At 35.3% G+C, this 23,454-nt stretch overlaps 1 protein-coding gene across 6 annotated transcripts in view; it reads right to left on the bottom strand.

Annotated features, from left to right (window-relative positions):
- Positions 1-23,454, bottom strand: part of ccpg1 (cell cycle progression 1) — a 52,673-nt gene that overhangs the window by 10,787 nt on the left and 18,432 nt on the right. For 4 of the 6 annotated variants that reach the window (XM_077193959.1, XM_077193963.1, XM_077193964.1 and 1 more), the window contains 2 exons: positions 9,836-10,002; positions 1,668-1,803 (listed from right to left, as the gene is read on the bottom strand). In XM_077193959.1, the coding sequence (XP_077050074.1) occupies positions 1,668-1,803; positions 9,836-10,002 (303 nt within the window). Of the gene's footprint in view, positions 1-1,667; positions 1,804-9,835; positions 10,003-15,926; positions 16,008-23,454 lie in introns of all 6 variants that reach the window. The other 2 variants (XM_077193960.1, XM_077193958.1) reach the window with 1 other exon arrangement.

Genomic DNA, 23,454 nt, shown 5'->3' on the forward strand with positions numbered 1-23,454 from the left:
CTTTATCATTTATTAATAAAAACAAACTTTATTCGAATGCTGTCTATAGGCAACATCATATGCAATATGATAAGCTATAATATAGGTTAATATAACCATTTCTTAATTTAGCCCATATTTTGTCATTCTTAATTAAAAATAAATATTATTATAGGCCTATCCAGAGCAGTTGATCACGCAGGATTGTTTACGCATTTAACTTGTGGCCATTAGAAATAGGCCAAGATGTCGTTACCTCAACAAAATGATCTTGTGGCCATGACTTATTATCACTTTCCCACGAGTTAATATGTCATGCTCATGACCGAACGAAGTAAACCGAACATGTCCCCTACCGGTCACCGTACTAGATACCTCATTATCCGAATTGTTTCGATTTTTAGAATGCACATTAGCTTATTTTTCATCAACTGGTTCAAATTTACAACATCGCATAAAAAAAAATCAGTCTGGTCTTTGCTGAGGTGAGATGAATAGAAAATGTCATCGAAACTTTTCTGAAGACAGACATTGCCATAAATTTGTTCTTACATTAATTCATATAATTTCCCTCAGCACTGAGTTATAAAGGCTGCAAAACAGGCATCGGGCAAACTCGGCTCTGGAGGGCCACTGTCCTGCAGAGTTTAGCTCCAACCCTGATCAAACTCACCTGACTGAAGGCTTCTAGCAAAGCTGATTTAAGGCAAGCCTACAAGGTTAGCAAAAAAATAGCGTAACGCTACAATACGCAGGGAAGGAGACCAGAGGCTGTTTTTTTTTTTTATGGATGTCAATGGAGGAGAGGCTTCACTACGCAGAAGCCACTACTTTTTTTGGGGGGGGGGGGGTTGGGTCTTATTTAATGATTCCACAGCCTCTCAACTAATCTTCAACATGTTTTCTCTTAAAACATAAATATTTGATTGACCTGTTTTTAGACTTTACACCGAAAAAATTATGTTTTATAAGAGAAGTCATGGATAATTGCGCGACAGGTAGGATTTAGTTTACAGCACTTCTATTCACTTCATTCATTTTTTATGGTATCCGCAAATAGTGATTGACTGTTGCACAACTCTGAACGAAATTCAATGACGTCAAGGCTGTAATGTGATTGGTTATTAAGGTGCAAGTGATCCAAGTTGGCCATTATGCTTCCTCCAAAGGTAGAAACACGGACCGGATTGATTAGCTGGCTCAGGTGTGTTTGACTAGGGTTGGAACTAAACTCTGCAGGACAGTGGCCCACCAGGACTCAGTTTGCCCATCCCTGCATTGTACGATGCAGGATGCACCTGTACGAGACTGCTGCTAACTCTACTTAATGTTGGACAGCATTTACCACCAACAGTCTTCAAATCAAATAAGGTTTTAAAGATGATTAAAATATTAAATGGTACCACCAACCCGTTGAGAATTTTATCATGGTTTATCAATAAACTGGTAGCGGTTTCATCTCTACAAGGTATTACCATCTGATATAATCACCGTACTGCCAAACTTTCATATGCACGTATGTGAACAATTATTAACATACACAGCATATGTATCTTTGTTAAAGGTTCAATATAAATTAAGCTTACTTACGCAGTAATTTTTGTAAAGATACTCATCCTAAAAGTTCCACTTTAAATCATTTAATAAGAAGAGCATGTTAATAAGACAGACATCAGGTCCCTGCTCACCATAGAAGTGCCCGAACCCCATGCTAATGGCGATGAGCAACGCTAACAGGATGCATTTGTTCAGAGTGCCGCTGACATGACCTCGATCTTGCGGAGCAGCGCGGGCATCCAGATGGGCTTGTATGTCCTCAACAAACTGATGTAGAATCAAACATGCATAATTTCAGAACATGGCATGCACAATGTTTTGTTGTTGTTGTTGAGAAATCTGGCTAACATAAATTATGACCCTAACGATTAAAGGAAGTCAAGGTTTCATCAGTTAGAATTATGGGTGTAACGGTTCTCGGTACAAAAATCCAACCATACAATTCTCCCACGGTTCGGCACGCATTTGCAATTTAGTTAGTCTCAATCTGTCAACACATCATATGGTTTGGTGAAAAAACAACTGTTGTAGAAATTTTAATAGTCATTGATCGCAAACAGGTATCATAAGAGAAAGAACCTATTCAATGTATAAAAATATGTGTGTACGTGCTTGTGCGTGACGTTTCAGGAACATATGGGACAGGACCTCTGACCTTAGGGACGGTCAGTTTTGGCCAGTTTATTTCAGTACCAGTTTGTGTCTTTAAGTAGAAACTGAACAGCAGTAAGGACCTTATCTGAGTGGGTGAAAGGTACAGCGGGTGAGGAGGAACCTTGAAAACAGTACAAAGGCTGTCTCATATCTTCCTGTTGTGTGTCACTCTCTTGCACAGCGTAACTTCTGTGTACTAGACTGAACCTATTCTTGCAAGAATAAATACTTTTCTTTTTATTAATTTGACTCTGAGTGTCTCTTACGCAGTGATGATGTTTAACAGAATTTTTGCCACAACACAACGTTACATAAAACAGAGTTCAGCTAATGTATGTTTCCGATGGATATGCTCCGCGTGTGTTTCATGTGAGAGTATCTGTCCAATCAATTGTTAGTATGTAAATCTGCTGATATCACGGTTCCTCACGAAGAGACAAGCTAATAGAGCCATCGCCTGCTATATAAATCTGCTATCTGGGAACATCTTGGGTGTCCAATACGTTACAGCAGCGATGGTCAAAAAAACGTGGACAAAACAGTCACGGTTTGTAAACTTTGTTCAAGGCAAGTACTGTATGCTCAATGCAATATATCTAATATAACCAGTCATTTCCACTGTCATCACCCGGGTGTTGATAGCGAGCGAGCGTAGGTGAGACAGAAACAGCACACATTTCCTTTGGTGTTTAAACAGGCACTCAGTGCAAATAATAGGGGGGGGTTGTTCCAAAGACATGCAGCCCTCCGTTATTGACGATGTGGGATTTCAGCATATGATTAAGACGCTTGAGCTGCATTACGAAATCCCTTTGCATGCCCACGTCAGCAGCAAGTTTATTGCTTAACTGTATGATGAAAAATGGGGCAAAGAGAAAGAATTGGCAAACGCACAATACGTAGCTCTGACAACTGATAGTTGGACCTCCAGGGCAACTGAAAGCTACTTGACAGTGATAGTACATTACATTTTGGATTGAAAAATGGATAGCTCTGTGTTACAAACATGCCCCCTGTACGTCACGCAAGTAGTCATTTGGTTGATGCACTGATGAGTGAAGTGACAGAGTGGAAGTTGGAGCCCTAACATCACCATTTCAGTCACCACCGATAATGCACAGGACATGGCGAATGCCATCAAAGAAGCAGCTGGACTAGGGACAAACATTTGAGTATAAGTTGTTAAGAATAACAATCAAATCATTTTTTTATTTTGTGTAAAATGCATTCTATTGGCAAGTGATGTAACCAGGGGTAACACCAACTATCGCAACAAGCCTAGTACACAATTTTGTCCGTCTGTGACAAATTTTGCAAATCCTAAAAGATTCCTCTGATCCTAGGCTAAAATCTGAAGTCTTTAAACGTTAGTTTGACATGTTCACCGACAGACGATTAATGACGGCTGCGATCAAGTTTTACCTCAGACGAAATTCTTCCAGTGTCAGAAGAGTGTCACAGTCAGCAGTGTGACTTCTCCTACGATGACCGTCAAATTGTCTTTGTTTTTCAAGACAAGCCATCACCAAAATTAACGTTAGAGATTTCCTTGTAGCCACCCATTCAATCTCTCGTGTAATGCAGCTCACTGTCACTGAATGTGTCATTGATTGATGATGTAAAACTCCAGATGAGTTTTGATGTGTGTTCGTTTTTAATGCGTCTTGACTGTCGTACAGTCTGACAGTATTGGCAACTGAGATCTTACAGTGTGACTTGGCTTAGAGTGAGGATCATGTTCGTACAGTCTGACAAGCAACCATTGTAAAGGACTATTATAAATCGTACCGTGTGTACATTTAGTTGACAATTAGGGGCAGCCCTATATACAAGGCATAAGATTACATCGAAACAGATGCAGATCCACTTGCATGAGAACAAGTATCATCATGTTGCTAAACTTGCAAAACAATACCTGTGTGTCTCGGTGTAACATCAGTGATAAGTGAGAGAGTGTTCTCCACTGCGGGAGACATCGTAACTGCAAGCAGATCTTGATTTGCAACAGAAAATGTAAAAAAAAACCCTGATCTTCTTGCACAAAAACTTGAAGATAGTGGCATAGAATATAAAAGAGTGACCCAGTGTTCTGAGCTTCCAAATATTTTATGTTGATTTTGAAATGCACTGTATGTTGATACATTTAGCATAATAATGCAAGTACTCTAAAGTTAAAATTGGATTTTTTTTGAAGGGGTGAAAAACTGCCTGTGTTTTTATTTTTTAAGGATGCCTGTTGTGACCAAAGTGTTAGGTGTTAGGTGTTACCAATAAATAAGAATTTTCTCTTTGAATTGGTCCTTTTTTACCCTAAACATAGCACATACCAAACCATACCACAACTGTGACACTAAAATCGTGATATAAACCGAACCGTGAGTAATTTGAACCGTTACACCCATAGTTAGAATAGGTTGGTTTCAAACACATCAGTAGTGTTCTCTTTCGAATGGGAGCTCAAAATGCATCCTAGAACGCTAATGGGGAACGCGTAAGCGTGACCGGTGTTTGAAGGACGTGTCTTAGGTTGGGTATCGTTTGGGGTTTTTATGATACTGGTGCCAAATCGATACAATGGATGAAACTCGAAAAATTTGAATACCGTGCAAAAGTTATAATTTTGATGATTATGTCTTACAGTTTATGAAAACCCCAAATTCAAAATCTCAGAAAATTAGAATATTACATGTAATCATTTAAAAAAAAGGATTTTAAATACAGAAATGTCGGCCCTCTGAAAAGTATAATCATGCATATTTATATAGTTATATATACTAAATATATTAGTTTCACCTTTTAATTTGAATTACTGAAATACATGAACTGTTGCACGATATTCAATTTTTTCGAGTTTCACCTGTATAAATCTAAATAAAAACAAAACAACAAATTTATATAAATTCCCACTACAACCTAAGCCACCTAACCCAACTATACTGTAATAATTTAACAGACACAATTACCTTAAGTTACATTACTAATAACACCAAAGTAGTCGGTATTATTGGTATAATATGCAACAGCTTCAAATTTTAGCAATTATTTTGCAAAAAAAATTCAGAGAAATTCACAATTTTAAATAGTGCCCCTGTCACTTGTCGCCTGTCAATGACGTAATATACGTGCTAACCCTGGTTTCAGCTTGTACTGCCATAGTAACCATGGCGACAGACGTGGACAACTGCGCAACGTTTAGCGGCACACTCACGCTGTTGTTGTTTCGTTCAAACATTATGGACCATGGCAAGCAGACTTTGGGACAAAAGGAGAAATAAAACGAGGATCAATATCGGCGTGACGTTTTCGAGATGTCAGGAGCTCCACGTCCGCAACAAACTTCGACTTGACAGCTTCACAACTTGACAGAGACGCCGCTCTTGCATGCACTTTATTAGACAGTTGAGCAAATGTACATAAAACGAATCAATGTTGTATAGTTCAACATGATGAAATGTTAGAATATGATCAGTATGTTATTCAAATGTTGACCTAGCTTACTGCTAGTCTCATACAGACAAACTAACACATAGAATAACATTATAACTTTCAACACACTCAAATGCAGTTTAGTGTGATAGTGTAGTCCAAGTGAAACAGTGCTGCGTTACCTCACAATTTTAATTTGTTACATAAACTGACCAGTTTGAGTATTAAAGGGGCATTCGGCAACTATTTCAACTTAATAAAACCGTTTAGAAATCATTTGGATGGTTTAATAACCTATTCTGGTGAGAATGGTGACTTTCCCCGCTCCCCCCAGCGTTCCTAGGCGGAAAACCAACCTTGCAACATAAGGATTAACGTCCCGGTAAGTTGGAAATAGGAAGTCTCGTGAGAAGCGAGAACGAGCGAGAAACACAAACTGCTTTACGGAAATTCGACATAAACACACACGCCGCCCTCAATGTGTATGATGTATTACCCACTTTGGTAGACATAGCTCCACATGATAAAGTTGGCCGGCTCCGATAATAACAAATGCACATGAGCAGCGGTAGAAAGGGGGAGGCGCAAGTGAGTTTTTTTTACGACAGTGTTGTGAAATATACGCCCCACAGCTGTAGGGGGAGCTCGTTGAGAAACATGCAACAACAAAAGTGAAAATCAGACAAGAAATAGCTAGAGTTGCCGAATGCCCCTTTAATTCAGCACTTGGGGATAGTTGGGTAGAATAAAATGTCCTCATTCCTTTATATCCGGGGGACTCGCGTGTGACGCTGATGTCTATCTCTCATTAGCAATCGCGCCCTGCTTCATACCACAGTCATGTTAAAAAACATGAATGTATTCATTCATCCATAAACATTATTTCCCATAAACTTTATTAGATCCATCGACAAGACAACAAGTTTCATGATTCCGCTTATTCACTGCGTCATCAATCTATGCCTTTGTTATTATAAGATGTTAGCATTTTTTTTTCTGTGAAAAAAATTTCTTCATGCCTAAAATAGCTTAAATGTAACTCTACACCCTTGCTTTATTTAGTATACTGGAACCATGAATATGCTAATTAGCCCCGCCTCCACTCACTTGCCAGCTCAGAGATTCACTTGGCCAACTTACTGAGGTAAACGCTGCACAATGGCATTACTCTTTACAACGTCAGACACATAATGCTAATTAATGCTATTAGCCTTTTCTTAACTATATTATCAAACAGCTAATAATGTGTTGCTAATGTTACAGAGACCATGTTCCCGTTCACCATCTCAGAGTCAGGCAGCTGACTTCTAACAATCATCAGAAACACTTTGACCAACTCAGAACGTCAGTGGACAAAGACATATTTAATCATAACATTGTAATATACATCATAAAGATGCTATTTTGCTCAATCTACCCGATTTTTCATATCAACAGAAATCTATACCGGTATAACCTGGCTTCTCTTGTAACTCCCCTGCTAGTTCGCTGTTAATGATATGCTAAAGCCTGCTGCCACATTGGCGTGATTGGTTATAAGGTATAGTTTTTGACTTCAGAAAAACCAGCGATTTCAAACAGCGTTTTTTTACTCACTGCAGTTTTAAAGAGAAAATACTCAGCAATGGTGTTGACATGAATTTGCACATGGTTTGTCTTAAAGCATATCAAAAACACCACAAAGACATATAAACAACATTAAAAATTAGATTTTCACCACAGGGGGACTTTAAGCTTGACGTCAACTAGTTGCTCAAAATTTATCAGATGAATGCACATTTTAAATAGCTTATTGTGTATGTAAGTTAATTTCCCTTCGGCGCTGCTGCATTGTAAGGCACACACATACAGACAGGAGCTCTCTCATCACGCGCAGATCGCACCCACATAGAATCATTCAGAAGCGCAGAAATGTACTGTCAACACTGTTCTGTGATTTATCATCACAATAGCTTAGAAACTGAAAAGTTCTAACTAAAACCAACAGCTTCACTACTGAGAAACGTGGCCACAATGCATTCATATAAATGTAATCTTTACTGTGCTACATTATCTGTATCTTATTTAGAACGAGCAGAAATCTGTGAGAAATATAACGACTCAAAGAAAGCACATTTGAATGTAGCAGTTGATCAGGTGATGCAATGAACGTTCTAATCACACAGGTGTGATCATATGCATCAAAGGGACAAGTGGCACTGAAATCTGTGTTCTGATTTGGTCTGATACATTCCGGTTGTTACGAGTCAGCTCAGAGGGGAAATATTAATAATCAATAATAACTGTTTATGATTAATTATGAATATTTGGGTCAGTTAATTGTATTAACTTGATGTAGCTAACTTATTATTACAATCAATGAATCAGTTCGTCCAACGAACTCTTTTGATTATTCATTTATTCTAAGAAAAGGTTAACTTCCATCATGGCCATGGAAGAATAATTATTTCTTAGCATGTACAGCGCTTTGAGCATGTAACAAGATCATAAATCATATAAGAGACTTTGTTTTTGCAAGCAGTGAAGTCGAACCAAAGACATATTGTGCACAAGTTTTATCAACTAAATCACGAACATAACTAAACTAAACAAACATAAAAACATGTATACATAAATAGGTGAGTGATAGGAGGAAATTGGAAACCGGAAATGGAACTATGGAGAAGATCCATGTAACTATGAAAAGAACCATCAATATTATCATTTTCAAAACACCTTCTTAAATTGATACTTGCATTGCATGGCTTTGCAGTGGACACAATTCTTGAAGTCGTTGAAAATTGACGGCGTTAACGGTTCCGTGAGTGTCAAATCTTGAAGTTGCAATCATTTTCTTATCCGTTGGATGAAGAAGATGATGAACTTGCATGGGTAGTTCGACTCTGTTCTGGTTGGAGATTTTCTCTCTCTCCATGAGCACATGGCTGGTTGAGTCAAGGCCTGGCAGGCTGTGGTCATGGCCTGCAGGGGCCATGAGCCGTTTGGGGGAGGGGGTCTCAGACACCCACCCGAACTAAGCAGCCCGGAGGTTCAGCAAAACAAGAGTTGATCGTTGCCCGTTCAGCGACGGTAAGGTTGCAGTTTCAGTGAAGGGGGGTTCCCCAGTATCAGCAGAAGCAGTGTTGCGGCCAGATGAGAAAAACTAAGAGGGCGAGGTCACTGTGGACTGTCTCTAATAAAGCCTGAGGAAAAAGTACCACCTCCAAGTTTGCTTTACCAATGAGAAGGGTGGACTTTCTGGCGGGAGTTTCCTCTGTGGGCAAGATTTATGAGTCTTTGTCCTAAGTGTGGTTAGACCTCTGCCTTACCCTTTTCCTGTTCATTAATGTTCAGATAGATATAACAAATCCACACTGTATTCTAAGAGAAGGTGATGTACATCAAAGTGAGAGTCATTAAATGAAGATTAATTAGGTAGGAGACCTGATACAGGTGAGGTTACATTGACAGTTGGATGGTTGTATAATAAAATACACACCATAGTATATACATAATAGTACAAAAGACGGTAAATCATTCACACAGTTTCTGGAACGCAGGTTCATTTATAGATCAGTTAGTCTATGATTACTGCAGCCAAGTCTGTATTAAAGATTGTTTCTGTCTTCCATTTTCTCTCTCTTGCGCATGTGGCCACATTCCTTGGCAGCAATAAAAACACCTTATCTGATCGTATCCATGGTAACCCAAAGGCCCCTCTTGCACCCACTGGGGGGGATGGGGCCACAGGTCCCAGAGTGAGTTTTAAAGATAATCTGTTAACCATAACAAATAATTGTGTCTGATTGGTCTCAGTTGCTACACGGTCATAGAGGGCGTTTTGGTATCCAACCATAGTCGCCGGACAATACAATTGTTGCGTTTAGACACGTGCTTCAGACACCGGTCATGCTGAGGCGTTCCCCATTAGCGTCCTAGGATGCAGTGTCTCGTTCCCCTTCTCAGGAAACCAAGGTTACTTGTTACCAGAGACGTTTTGCTTTATCGTTTTCCAGCAAAAGCATGTTTATAAATTTATATCCGTCATGTAGTTTATGGATTCAGCTCACAAAGAAATGTTTCTGACCATATTTCAAAAATGATAAATATGTATAATTTCCAGCTAACTAAAAAGTATTTGTTGTATATAAAAATATAAAAAGTAAAACTAGTATAATTTATAGTATAAAGTATTATACAGCATTTTGGAGTAACGAGTTGTTGTTGTTGTGATCAGTACCTCCTCCTGTCTCCTGTGGGGCTCCTGCGGATCTCCAGGCTCTGAGCCGGTGGTGCTCCTCCTCACTCTGCGTCTCCTCACCACAGGGCTGGCCTTCATCTCATCCTCCTCATCCTCACTGCTGCTGGTACCGCCGTCTCGCTGCACAGGCTGATCCACTGGGAAAACTGTGTACAGATAAAAACACACACAACCCAGAGAAATTAATGTCTATTGTTCTTAAATGAAGCCAATTATAATTACCATTGAGTGGTGTGACATAATTGAATGAATAATAAAAAAATAAATAAAAGTAGCAATACATAAAAAAAAATACATTTAAAAAATATAAAACATAAAATAGCAATACATAAAACTAGACAGACGGAAAGACATAGATAGAAAGACAGATAGATTTTATCATATTATCAAGAACTGGGATAAAATTTTATAGTTCGCATATAAACATGACAATATGTCACGATTCCATACTATCAGAATATTTTAAGCCAAAAAAATATATATATATTCTTAAAAAATATTATTACTTCTAATGCACAATTGCACATAGTAAAAAGTTAACAAAAAATGAACTGTTGATTAAAATACTAAATTTGGTATGAACTTGGTATGGTTGTGGACTTGAAACAGACTTGAACTTGGTCCTGGTCCCCAAAAATATTTATGACTCTGAAGCTGAAAATCCAGAATCATGTTAAACACATGCTTGCACTCTCTGTCACTAATTAATAATGCCCTTTTTTAATGGTAAAATCAGACATTTGGCATTATCAGGACCAACCAATATTCCCCCATTGCATTATTATACATTATATTCAACTTTATATATATACTGATTTAATATAGTACTGCCACTGAAACTCCGCAAACTTTCATTTTTTTCTCACGCAGTTCTCTCATGCTTTCAATGAAGGCATTCACAGGAATCACTGCCAAGGGCACACAGACTCCCTGCTCCGCCTCTCCCATTATAAATGCACTAAAATGATAAAAAATATAAACCATCTAAAACACTTTGAATACCCTATTGTTCCGAATGCAAGATGGTTTTTCTTTTATTTTTGAAAATACATCTGAAAAAATGGGGTTGTCATATTCAGGGTCTAGATATTTATGTCAATAATACACTCGCAATAATAGGCAGTGCCAAATACGTGTAAAATGAGTGTGTCCCCCAGGACTGATAAACAACAGTGGAGTCATCAAACAACTCTCATTAAGCAGTTAAGAAATATGGTGTGTCAGAGTGTAATGTTAGAAGATGGCGAACCCAAAAAGACAGTCTTACAGCAGTCCTAAAAACAGTCGCTTAGAAGAAATTGACAGGCAAGTGTGTCAGTACATAACCAAATAAAGAAATAAGGGGTTGCCCATAACCAAACCTCTCATCCAACTGAAGGCACAGGCTGAACATACCCACCAGCGAGGCCCCTCATTTCTTATTTCGGCTAAGTTTGCTGATTCTTTTCAGTGCTATGTGATTAGCCTAAGGAAAAAACATTAATATCACCTGGATCAGATAAGTAATTCGGATCAAACACCTTTGTTTTTGACATGCCAACATATGTCACTGTACATAAAAAAGGTGAGAAATCAGTCATTGTGAAATCTACTGGAAATGAGAACTACAGGTTATTTTTATGGTGTGCCATAAAGTATTTATTTTTAAAAGTGATATAGTGATATAGCTATAGTATATTTCACCAGTATTTACCATACTTTCAATATAAAAATTAAAATATGAAAAATATTCAATTTGAAAATCATTTTCAAATCAAATCATTTTCTTTATAAAGGACAAGATCTGGTCCCCAAAAAGCCTTTTTCCAAAAGGTACATTTTGAAAAGGTGGGGTTCGTCTTATAATCAGTGTCTTCTTATATTCGGAACAATACGGTAATAATACTACTAAAACTAAATGTGATATGGTGATTTAAATGATGTTTGTGCTTTCACTTTGAGGAGTTCCACTCCAGTTGCCAACTGCTTAGACTAGTCTTACAAGTTAGCCATCCATTTTTTCCTTTAAGACTGTGTAGCAACTGAGACCAATCAGACACAATTATTTGTTATAGTTAACAGATAATCTTTAAAACTCCCTCTGGGACATGTGGCCCCATCCCCCCCAGTGGGTGCAAGAGGGGCCTTTGGGTTACCATGGATACGATCAGATAAGGTGCTTTTATTGCTGTCAAGGAATGTGGCCACATGCGCAAGAGAGAGACAATGGAAGACAGAAATAAACCTTTAATACAGACTTTGCTGCAGTAATCATAGACTAACTGATCTATAAATGAACCCGCGTTCCAGAAACTTTGTGAATGATTTACTGTCTTGTGTACTATTATGTATATACTATGGTGTGTATTTTATTATACAACCATCCAACTGTCAATGTAACCTCACCTGTATCAGGTCTCCTACCTAATTAATCTTCATTTAATGACTCTCACTTTGATGTACATCACCTTCTCTTAGAATACAGTGTGGATTTGTTATATCAATCTGAACATTAATGAACAGGAAAAGGGTAAGGCAGAGGTCTAATCACACTTAGGACAAAGACTCATAAATCTTGCCCACAGAGGAAACTCCCGCCAGAAAGTCCACCCTTCTTATTGGTAAAGCAAACTTGGAGGTGGTACTTTTTCCTCAGGCTTTATTAGAGACAGTCCACAGTGACCTCGCCCTCTTAGTTTTTCCCATCCGGCCGCAACACTGCTTCTGCTGATACTGGGGAACCCCCCTTCACTGGGGCCCAAGGGCCCAGCAGGCCGTGAGCACCGTCACCCATGCTTTCACGCTCCCAGAGACAGTCAGACTGCCTTTTCTTCAATCCAGAAAACTGCAACCTTACCGTCGCTGAACGGGCAACGATCAACTCTTGATTTGCTGGAACTCTGGGCTGCTTACTTCGGGTGGGTGTCTGAGACCCCCTCCCCCAAACGGCTCATGGCCCCTGCAGGCCATGACCACAGCCTGCCAGGCCTTGACTCAACCAGCCATGTGCTCATGGAGAGAGAGAAAATCTCCAACCAGAACAGAGTCGAACTACCCATGCAAGTTCATCATCTTCTTCATCCAACGGATAAGAAAACAATTGCAACTTCAACATTTGAGACTCACGGTCGGAACTGTCAACGAACGTCAATTTTCAACGACTTCAAGAATTGTGTCCACTGCAAAGCCATGCAATGCAAGTATAGTCACTCACCTATTATGTATACATGTATTTATGTTTGTTTAGTTTAGTTATGTTCGTGATTTAGTTATTAAAACTTGTGCACAATATGTATTTGGTTCGACTTCACTGCTTGCAAAAACAAAGTCTCTTATGATTTTGATGAATGATTTATGATTTTGTTACATGCTCAAAGCGCTGTACATGCTAAGAAATAATTATTCTTCCATGGCAATGGAAGATAACCTTTTCTTAGAATAAATGAATAATCAAAAGAGCTCGTTGGACGAACTGATTCATTGATTGCAATATTAAGTTAGCTAAATCAAGTAGTCATAATTAATCATAACCAGTTATTATTGATTATTAATATTTCCCCTCTGAGCTGACTCGTTACAACTTTTAATAACTTTTTAAAGTCAGTAACATAAAAACATAGATTGGTCGAATTTGATACCGAACAGTAAGACTGATTACCCCTAACTAACTGATAGTTGGTCATACTAGTTCTTAAGACACAGTCTTAACATAATGGCTATGTTTATGCAACTGGCCCCAGGGCGTATGCGCTTCAGATGATCAGTGCAATCAATCACATTTCTAATCGCAAAGCGTGTCAAAATGACTATTTCCAAACTTTAAAGGGTTAGTTCATCAGAAAATTGTAATGCTGTCTCCATTTACTCACTCTCATGTTGTTCTCACGTGACACGCACGTATTTGAATGTCCGTGTTTACTACAGTATGCACGTTGTAAATCTGTTCATCATATAAAGCCATTGTCTCCTTCAGAAGACTTTGATTTGGATTAGACCGCTCGATAGATGCCTTACTGACCCTTTTGGATCTTTCAAGATTTAGGGGAATCGACTTTAAATAGTGTGACAGAAATCACCCAGGTTTCATAAAAAAAAAACTTCATTTGTGTTTTTAAGATGAGCGAAAAACCTTATAAATACAGTCATCTGAGTTTTGGATAAAACTAACTCTATATCGCAAATCATATCATTTACATCAGCGGTACATACCGTCGCATTTTGATAACGCGATATCGCGATTTAATGATGTATCATAACAACCTTATCATCCAGTAATGAAACAAGTGAAGTATTTATAAGTTAGTCATTAAATCATTAATTCAAATTAAACACTATTAAACATTATAAATACACTGCAGCAATTAACATTTGTCATGGATGGATGGATGGATGGATGGTTGGATAGATGGTTAGATAGATTTGGTCCAACACTGGCTGTAATGAAAACACTCATAAAGTAGTAGAAATGTGTATACTTGTTACTCAAATCAAAACTCTAAATACCTTTCAAACATAAAATTTGATGGTCAGTAAACGGACTATAGACACTGTGCCATCTCAGGCTTAGATTTTGAGAATTGTTTTTGTCCTTTTATAAAGCCAAATTCATCATAATGACTCACTAAAGGACCTTTCATGTAGGTTGTGTGGTGAGGTTTAACTTACTTTTTGGGGGACCAAATAATTAAACCTAATCAACACACATGTTTTCTGACAAATGTCAAAGAAATTTGTTTGAAAATAATGCAAAGTGCAGAACAGTGAATCCTGTCGCTAATTTTTGCACACACACGACAAACACATGCTTGCAGAACTCATCTCACATGCCATGATGCAGTGCAGGAAAAGTTAACAGACCTGTTTACGCTACAACAACAAGCTAATCGACTAAACCAGCACATGACTTGTGCTCCAAAAATACAGCTGCAGGCCTAAAGCTGTTGTGAATGTCTCCTTTGTATTTGTTGTTATGCTTAAACAGCTATTGCATCAATATTAAGAGAAATAATTCATACAGAAGGAGGAAATTATTTAAGCATACTGGAAACACACCTGAAGGAACCAACATTCTATAAATACGAATGAATATTAACAACATCTCTCCACAACAACACACAATTTGAGGAATCATTCATGTCTGGAGCACAAATAACCTAGAATACTGTCTAACACTTGATGGCTGCTCTGTCAAGTGGTCATCGTCAGTTAGGACCTGGGTTCTTAAAAATGTATATAAATAACGACACATGCTCCCAATGACAAATGCAGAAAAGTTACTTCATGCATTCATGACCTCAAAGCTAGATTATTGTAATGTTACTGGGAGTTTGCCTTGCACGTCCAGCTGGTTCAAAATGCAGAAGCTAGAGTTCTTACTAGAACCAGGAAGTATGACCATATCAGCCCGGTTCTGTCAGCACTGCACTGGCTCCCTATTACAGATTGCATACATTTTAAAATCTTGATAATTACTTACAAAGCACTAAATGGTTCAGCTCCCCAGTACTTGAGCGAGCTCTTAACGCATTATAGTCCTTCACATCTATTGCGATCTCAATATTATGGCTAGTTGATAACACCTAGAGAGTATCAAAATCAACTTCCGGTCAACCGGAACCGGGAACACTTCCTATAACACCTGATGTAAGAGGAATGGCATCTACGCAAATATTAGTCTGTCTGTCTTACCCTTATCCCGAGGTCCATATGTAAATCAGATTGTGGACCTGCACCTAGACACGACAAACACACAGCCCAAAACACATTTTTTTGCTAAATCAATTAAATAAATCATGATCTTTACAACGGAACTGAATCAACACTGAACTGACTTCAGCTGAACAACAGCCGAAATGCTCCTGTTATCACTGTAAAGCTGCTTTGAAACAATTATTGTATTGTATAAAGCGTTATATAAATAAAGATGACTTTAGTTGACAAATTCTGACAACTAATTAGCTAGTCAACTCAAGACATGGAATTTGGACATATAACAGCACACAGCAATGTAGGTCAAACAAACATGTTACTGTGGCTTTTTACTGTGGCTGAATGCTGATCACAACATGCTCACACTCCCAAGGCAAAGCACCTGAGAGAGAGAGAGAGCTGTGAAGCTGGCTGCCATATTCCCACAGTGTCCTGGAAAATCCCCATCCAGGCCAACACCAGTCTTCTGCCACTCAGGAGAAAGAGGAACATTTCAACAAGGGCGAATGTCATGAAAACTGTTAAAAAAAAATGTGTGGGTCATATTTAATCAGAAAATATTTATATACAGCATACAGTATATAAAAAAGGCTATTTTAGGATCATTACTAAATTTTGCATTGTGACATTATTTTCATTAGAATTAGGAACTAGAAAAAAAGTTTGATGAGATAAACTTTAAGTTGGCTTGAGAAAGCCGGACCAGAGAGTTTGAAGAAGTTTAAAATAGTTTGAAGTTTGATAGATGGATTAGTTAGAAAGAAAGAATAGTTAGAAAGAAAACGATACGTTAGAAAGAAAAGAAAGATTAGTTAGATAGAAAGATTGGTTTCAATAAAAGAAAGATTAGTTAGAAATAAAGATTAGTTAGAAAGAAAGAAAGATAGATTAGTTAGAAAGAAAGAAAGATTAGTTAGAAAGAAAGAAAGATGGATTAGTTAGAAAGAAAGAAAGAAAGATGGATTAGTTACAAAGAAAGAAAGATTAGTTAGAAACAAAGAAAGATAGATAGATTACTTCGAAAGAAAGATTAGTTAGAATGAAATAAAGATTAGTTAGAAAGAAAGATTGATTTGTTAGAAAAAAAGAAAGATTAGTTAGAAAGAAAGAAAGATAGATAGATTAGTTAGAAAGAAAGATAGATTAGTTAGAAAGAAAGAAAGATAGATTAGTTAGAAAGAAAGATAGATAGATTAGATAGAAAGAAAGATAGATAGATTAGTTAGAAAGAAAGATAGATAAGTTAGAAAGAAAGATAGATAGATTAGTTAGAAAGAAAGAAAGATAGATTAGTTACAAAGAAAGAAAGAGATTAGTTAGAAAGAAAGAAAGATTAGTTAGAAAGAAAGAAAGATTAGTTAGAAAGAAAGAAAGATAGATAGATTAGTTAGAAAGAAAGAAAGATAGATTTGTTAGAAAGATAGATAGATAGATTAGTTAGAAAGAAAGATAGATTAGTTAGAAACAAAGAAAGATTAGTTAGAAACAAAGAAAGATTAGTTAGAAACAAAGAAAGATAGATAGATTAGTTAGAAAGAAAGATGGATTTGTTAGAAAGAAAGATAGATAGATTAGTTAGAAAGAAAGATAGATTAGTTATAAAGAAAGAAAGATTAGTTAGAAACAAAGAAAGATAGATAGATTAGTTAGAAAGAAAGAAAGATGGCTTAGTTAGAAAGAAAGATGGATTAGTTAGAAAGAAAGAAAGAAAGAAAGATGGAGTAGTTAGAAAGAAAGATTAGTTAGAAACAAAGAAAGATAGATAGATTAGTTAGAAAGAAAGAAAGATTAGTTAGAAAGAAATAAAGATTAATTAGATAGAAAGATTGATTTGTTAGAAAAAAAGAAAGATTAGTTAGAAAGAAAGAAAGAAAGATAGATAGATTAGTTAGAAAGAAAGATAGATTAGTTAGAAAGAAAGAAAGAAAGATATATTAGTTAGAAAGAAAGATAGATAGATAGATTAGTTAGAAAGAAAGATAGATAGATTAGTTAGAAAGAAAGATAGATAGATTAGTTAGAAAGAAAGATAGATTATTTAGAAAGAAAGATAGATAAGTTAGAAAGAAAGATGGATTTGTTAGAAAAAAAAGATTAGTTAGAAAGAAGGATAGATAGATTAGTTAGAAAGAAAGAAAGATGGATTAGTTAGAAAGAAAGATGGATGAGTTAGAAAGAAAGAAAGATTAGTTAGAAAGAAAGAAAGATAGATTAGTTAGAAAGAAAGAAAGATAGATTAGTTAGAAAGAAAGATAGATCAGTTAGAAAGAAAGATAGATTAGTTAGAAAGAAAGAAAGAAAGATAGATAGATTAGTTAGAAAGAAAGATAGATTAATTAGAAAGAAAGATAGATAGATCAGATTGAAAGAAAGAAAGATAGATTAGTTAGAAAGAAAGAAAGATTAGTTAGAAAGAAAGAAAGATTAGTTAGAAAGAAAGAAAGATGGATTAGTTAGAAAGAAAGATGGATTAGTTAGAAAGAAAGAAAGAAAGATGGATTAGTTACAAAGAAAGAAAGATTAGTTAGAAACAAAGAAAGATAGATAGATTACTTAGAAAGAAAGAAAGATTAGTTAGAAAGAAATAAAGATTAGTTAGAAAGAAAGATTGATTTGTTAGAAAAAAAGAAAGATTAGTTAGACAGAAAGAAAGAAAGATAGATAGATTAGTTAGAAAGAAAGATAGATTAGTTAGAAAGAAAGAAAGATAGATTAGTTAGACAGAAAGATAGATAGATTAGATAGAAAGAAAGATAGATAGATTAGTTAGAAAGAAAGATAGATAGATTAGTTAGAAAGAAAGATAGATTAGTTAGAAAGAAAGAAAGATTGATTAGTTACAAAGAAAGAAAGATAGATTAGTTAGAACGAAATAAAGATTAGTTAGAAAGAGAGAAAGATAGATAGATAGATTAGTTAGAAAGAAAGATACATATATTAGTTAGAAAGAAAGATAGATAGATTAGTTAGAAAGAAAGAAAGATAGATTAGTTAGAAAGAAAGATAGATTAGTTAGAAAGAAAGAAAGATTAGTTAGAAACAAAGAAAGATTAGTTAGAAACAAAGAAAGATAGATAGATTAGTTAGAAAGAAAGATTAGTTAGAAAGAAAGATGGATTTGTTAGAAAGAAAGATTGATTAGTTAGAAAGAAAGAAAGAAAGATAGATTAGTTAGAAAGAAAGAAAGATAGATTAGTTAGAAAGAAAGATAGATTAGTTAGAAAGAAAGAAAGATTAGTTAGAAAGAAAGAAAGATAGATAGATTAGTTAGAAACAAAGAAAGATTAGTTAGAAAGAAAGAAAGAAAGATGGATTAGTTAGTAAGAAAGATGGATTAGTTAGAAAGAAAGAAAGAAAGAAAGAAAGAAAGAAAGAAAGAAAGATGGATTAGTTAGAAAGAAAGAAAGATTAGTTAGAAACAAAGAAAGATAGATAGATTAGTTAGAAAGAAAGAAAGAAAGAAAGATTAGTTAGAAAGAAATAAAGATTAGTTAGATAGAAAGATTGATTTGTTAGAAAAAAAGAAAGATTAGTTAGAAAGAAAGAAAGAAAGAAAGATAGATTAGTTAGAAAGAAAGATAGATTAGTTAGAAAGAAAGATAGATTAGTTAGAAAGAAAGATAGATAGATTAGATAGAAAGAAAGATAGATAGATAAGTTAGAAAGAAAGATAGATACATTAGTTAGAAAGAAAGAAAGATAGATAGATTAGTTAGAAAGAAAGATAGATAGATTATTTAGAAAGAAAGATAGATAAGTTAGAAAGAAAGATGGATTTGTTAGAAAAAAATAAAGATTAGTTAGAAAGAAAGATAGATAGATTATTTAGAAAGAAAGATAGATAAGTTAGAAAGAAAGATGGATTTGTTAGAAAAAAATAAAGATTAGTTAGAAAGAAAGAAAGATGGATTAGTTAGAAAGAAAGATGGATTAGTTAGAAAGAAAGAAAGATTAGTTAGAAAGAAAGAAAGATTAGTTAGAAAGAAAGATAGATTAGTTAGAAAGAAAGATAGATTAGTTAGAAAGAAAGAAAGAAAGATAGATAGATTAGTTAGAAAGAAAGATAGATAGATTAGTTAGAAAAAAAGATAGATAGATTAGTTAGAAAGAAAGAAAGATAGATTAGTTAGAAAGAAAGAAAGATTAGTTAGAAACAAAGAAAGATAGATAGATTAGTTAAAAAGAAATAAAGATTAGTTAGAAAGAAAGAAAGATAGATAGATTAGTTAGAAAGAAAGAAAGATTAGTTAGAAAGAAATAAAGATTAGTTAGAAAGAAATAAAGATTAGTTAGAAAGAAAGATGGATTTGTTAGAAAAAAAGAAAAATTAGTTAGAAAGAGAGAAAGAAAGAAATAGAGATGGATTAGTTAGAAAAAAAAGAAAGATTAGTTAGATAGAAAGATTAGTTAGAAAGAAAGATAGATAGATTAGTTAGAAAGAAAGAAAGAAAGAAAGAAAGATTAGTTAGAAAGAAAGAAAGAAAGATTAGTTAGAAAGAAAGAAAGATAGATTAGTTAGAAAGAAAGATAGATAGATTAGTTAGAAAGAAAGATAGATAGATTAGTTAAAAAGAAAGAAAGATTAGTTAGAAAGAAATAAAGATTAGTTAGAAAGAAAGATGGATTTGTTAGAAAAAAGAAATATTAGTTAGAAAGAAAGATTAGTTAGAAAGAAAGAAAGAGAAAGAAAGATAGCTTAGTTAGAAAGAAAGATAGATTAAGTAGAAAGAAAGAAAGAAAGAAAGAAAGAAAGAAAGAAAGAAAAATTAGTTAGAAAGATGAAAGATAGATAGATTAGTTAGAAAGAAAAAAGATTAGTTAGAAAGAAAGATTATTAGATAGATAGATAGATAGATAGATAGATAGATAGATAGATAGATAGATAGATAGATAGATAGATAGGTTAATTAGTACATATAGAATGGTTGTTTAATTGAATCTAGGGCTTTAGGGAGTTTAGATTTGAGTTTTTGTGTTGTACACTACTGGGCCACCGTAGCCTTGGCTCAATTTGAACTGTTGCAATGAAAGTCAATAGGGATTTTTATGGTTTTTAATATAAATTTTTAGAAAACTGAAAGTCAAATCAGTCTGAAAAGATATATCAACTCGAGTCAGAACAGTCTGAAGGTCTGACCCGAGTTTGGAGTTTGTAGAGTTAAAACTCTAGGAGGAGTTAGAGTCAGAAAATTTTGGTTAAGAAAAATAATAATAATAATAATAATAAGTTTAAATAGGATTTCAGTAAGTTGGCTTTCACAAGCCAACTTAATTATAATGAATTATATTATTAACAATTAAGAAATTAAGCATTACATTACTTTTATTATTAATAATTATATGTAGAAATTTCTTTATGCAAAAATTTACATTTATGCATTACAAATATAATTTCTGATTATGAAATTCGACCTGGACATTTCTTTGTGAGATGCATCCATAAAATAAATACCATGGACACAATGGGAAGATCTACACACTAGGAATTCCAGGGATTCTAGGAAATTCTGAAGATTTTCCAAAACCCTTCCCAAACTGCTTAGGAATTCACCCAGCTTTTTCAGGCTAATGGCCAATGACAGATGGGTGACAGATGTTAGAGGTTCCTCTTTCCAACTTCACACAATCGGAAATTGTAATATCAATGCATTGTTCATTTAAAGGGTAACTAAACACTAAAACAACTTTTTTTAGTTAATTATCTGTAAGAATGGAGCTTCATAAATGCTGTTCATTGATTCGAGTACATTCTGAGTGCTGCCCTCTTCAGGTTAGACGGAAAGCTCCTGCAGTAGGGGTACTCTCTGACGTAGAATACTCTCTGACGTCACTCGGTCACGCCCTTGCTGCGAGCTCACCACGCCCTTGGCAGCCCCTGGTATAAAAGCATCTGTTTCCGTCAAAACTACTGTAGCGAGTCAGGAGTTGGAATTACAAGTATTGAAAACGATCAGGATAGATTCTGTATATATTAGCATCTAGTTAGCATAGCATTTATATAGTTATTTAGATTATTTCGTGTAGCCTAGGTAGTTAATCTCGCCTATCACTCCAGTGTGCAACCTGCATTTTACGTGGGATTGCTTCTCCAGCGCAATGGAGGTGGAAATGGGCTTCTCCCCACAGCTCGCGCTGCAAAACGCTGCTCTTCATACCTCTTCCTGCATGAACTCCACCATCGCAGCGGCGTCATGATGTGAGTGAGCATATATTTTTAATCACAATTTATGTTCCTTCTTATTAGGCTAAAGTTAATCCTCTGGTTTTGACAAACGCGCCGGCGCGATTTGCTGATTATTTTTTTCACATAGAAGCAAAATATATTGAACGTAATAGTAATAATAATCCTGGAAAAAATTGGTGTCCACAGACAATTCACCCTCCTCCACTTCAGGTGAAGGTGGGGGAGAAAATTTCTCGATTTCAAATGACCGCTCTGATGCAAAGCTACTTGCGTCACTCCATTTTAGCTAGTTTGACAGCAGCTGTCACTGCAGGCCTCAGGTGCAAAAGTCCTGAAAATGACCACAATAGGTGACACTATTATCACACTACAGGTGAATGGGACTTTTTCTTCCCTTTTTAGATATCCTCATAAATTTCTACCAGATTAATCTTCATATTAAGAGAAATACTTTTTGTATTACACTTTGTCTAAAAAATAAAATAAAATATGCAAATGAGGCATATAAACCCTTGAAGCTACATATTTTCTGAGGTGATCACAATGTTCACAATAACCATGATTATAAGGTCATAGAGGAGTATAAGCATTCTGATTTGATATAAAGAAAATGGCTTAAAAAACAGTCAACCTATTACATACAACTACCAACATACAGGGATTGCCAGTTATTTATAAACCTAAACTTTAAAAGCTTACATTTCCTACCTGTTCTAAATATTGCTGTCATCACGTCATCAACTCCAACTTTTTCTTTAACAAAAGGTTACTTGGTAGCCATAGTGACCTGTGGTCATAGCAGAGCACATGGCTGTCAAGCAAGATGACTTGTGAGATCAAAAAAAGTAAGGAAATCTACTCTTTATTATTTGTCTTGGCGTGTACACTTATTACGTGTGATTATCATTAAGGAACGGGCATTGCGGTCCCAGTCCTTTAATTACTGGAACACATATGTTTCTGACCTGTTCCAATATTGAGGGATCTGACCAATTCTCTGTGCTCTGTAGCGAATTAGCTATAAGAAATATTTATAACCAATCATAACTTGTTATAATTGATTATGAATATTTGAGTCAGTTAATCGTGTTAACTTGATGTAGCTACATTAACATTACAACCAATTACTCAGTTCATTCTGTGAACCCTCAATATTGGTTATTAATTAATTAATAGAAATGTACATTTCCGGGGCATAGTAAATGTTTTCCTTACTAAGTACTACTAAGAGCAAGTAGTTAAGTTCAATATGATTATTGACTTCCAGATTTGAGCTTGAGACACGGACAACTTTACGTGTGATATGAACAAGATTTTATTAACTAGACTAAACATTTAAACTACTCTAACATACACATACATACATGCATTAGGGGTGGAACGGTACACAGTAGTCACGGTTTGGTTCATACCTCGGTTCAGACATCACGGTTCGGTACGATTTCGGTACAATGGAGTGAAAAGCAAAACAAGAATGCAGAAGGTATTTTTATAAATGTCTTAAGCCTTGTATTTTTTAAATAAGTTTTATTAATAAAGGCATAGAACCAGTTTATTTATAGTGCACTGACAATAGTTGTATATAATTTAATTAGTTTATTAATTCAATTAATAAAAAGACAAAAAGACCTTGCGATTTGTTTGGTAATTGTACCTGGATGAATTTAAATTTAATTTGCTATATTTCAGATCAATGTATTTGTTTTCCTTCATTTTAATTAACCCT

Source organism: Siphateles boraxobius, unplaced genomic scaffold (assembly GCF_051911475.1).
Source record: "Siphateles boraxobius isolate OS27281-9 unplaced genomic scaffold, OSU_SipBor_1 31, whole genome shotgun sequence".
Taxonomy (NCBI): domain Eukaryota; kingdom Metazoa; phylum Chordata; class Actinopteri; order Cypriniformes; family Leuciscidae; genus Siphateles; species Siphateles boraxobius.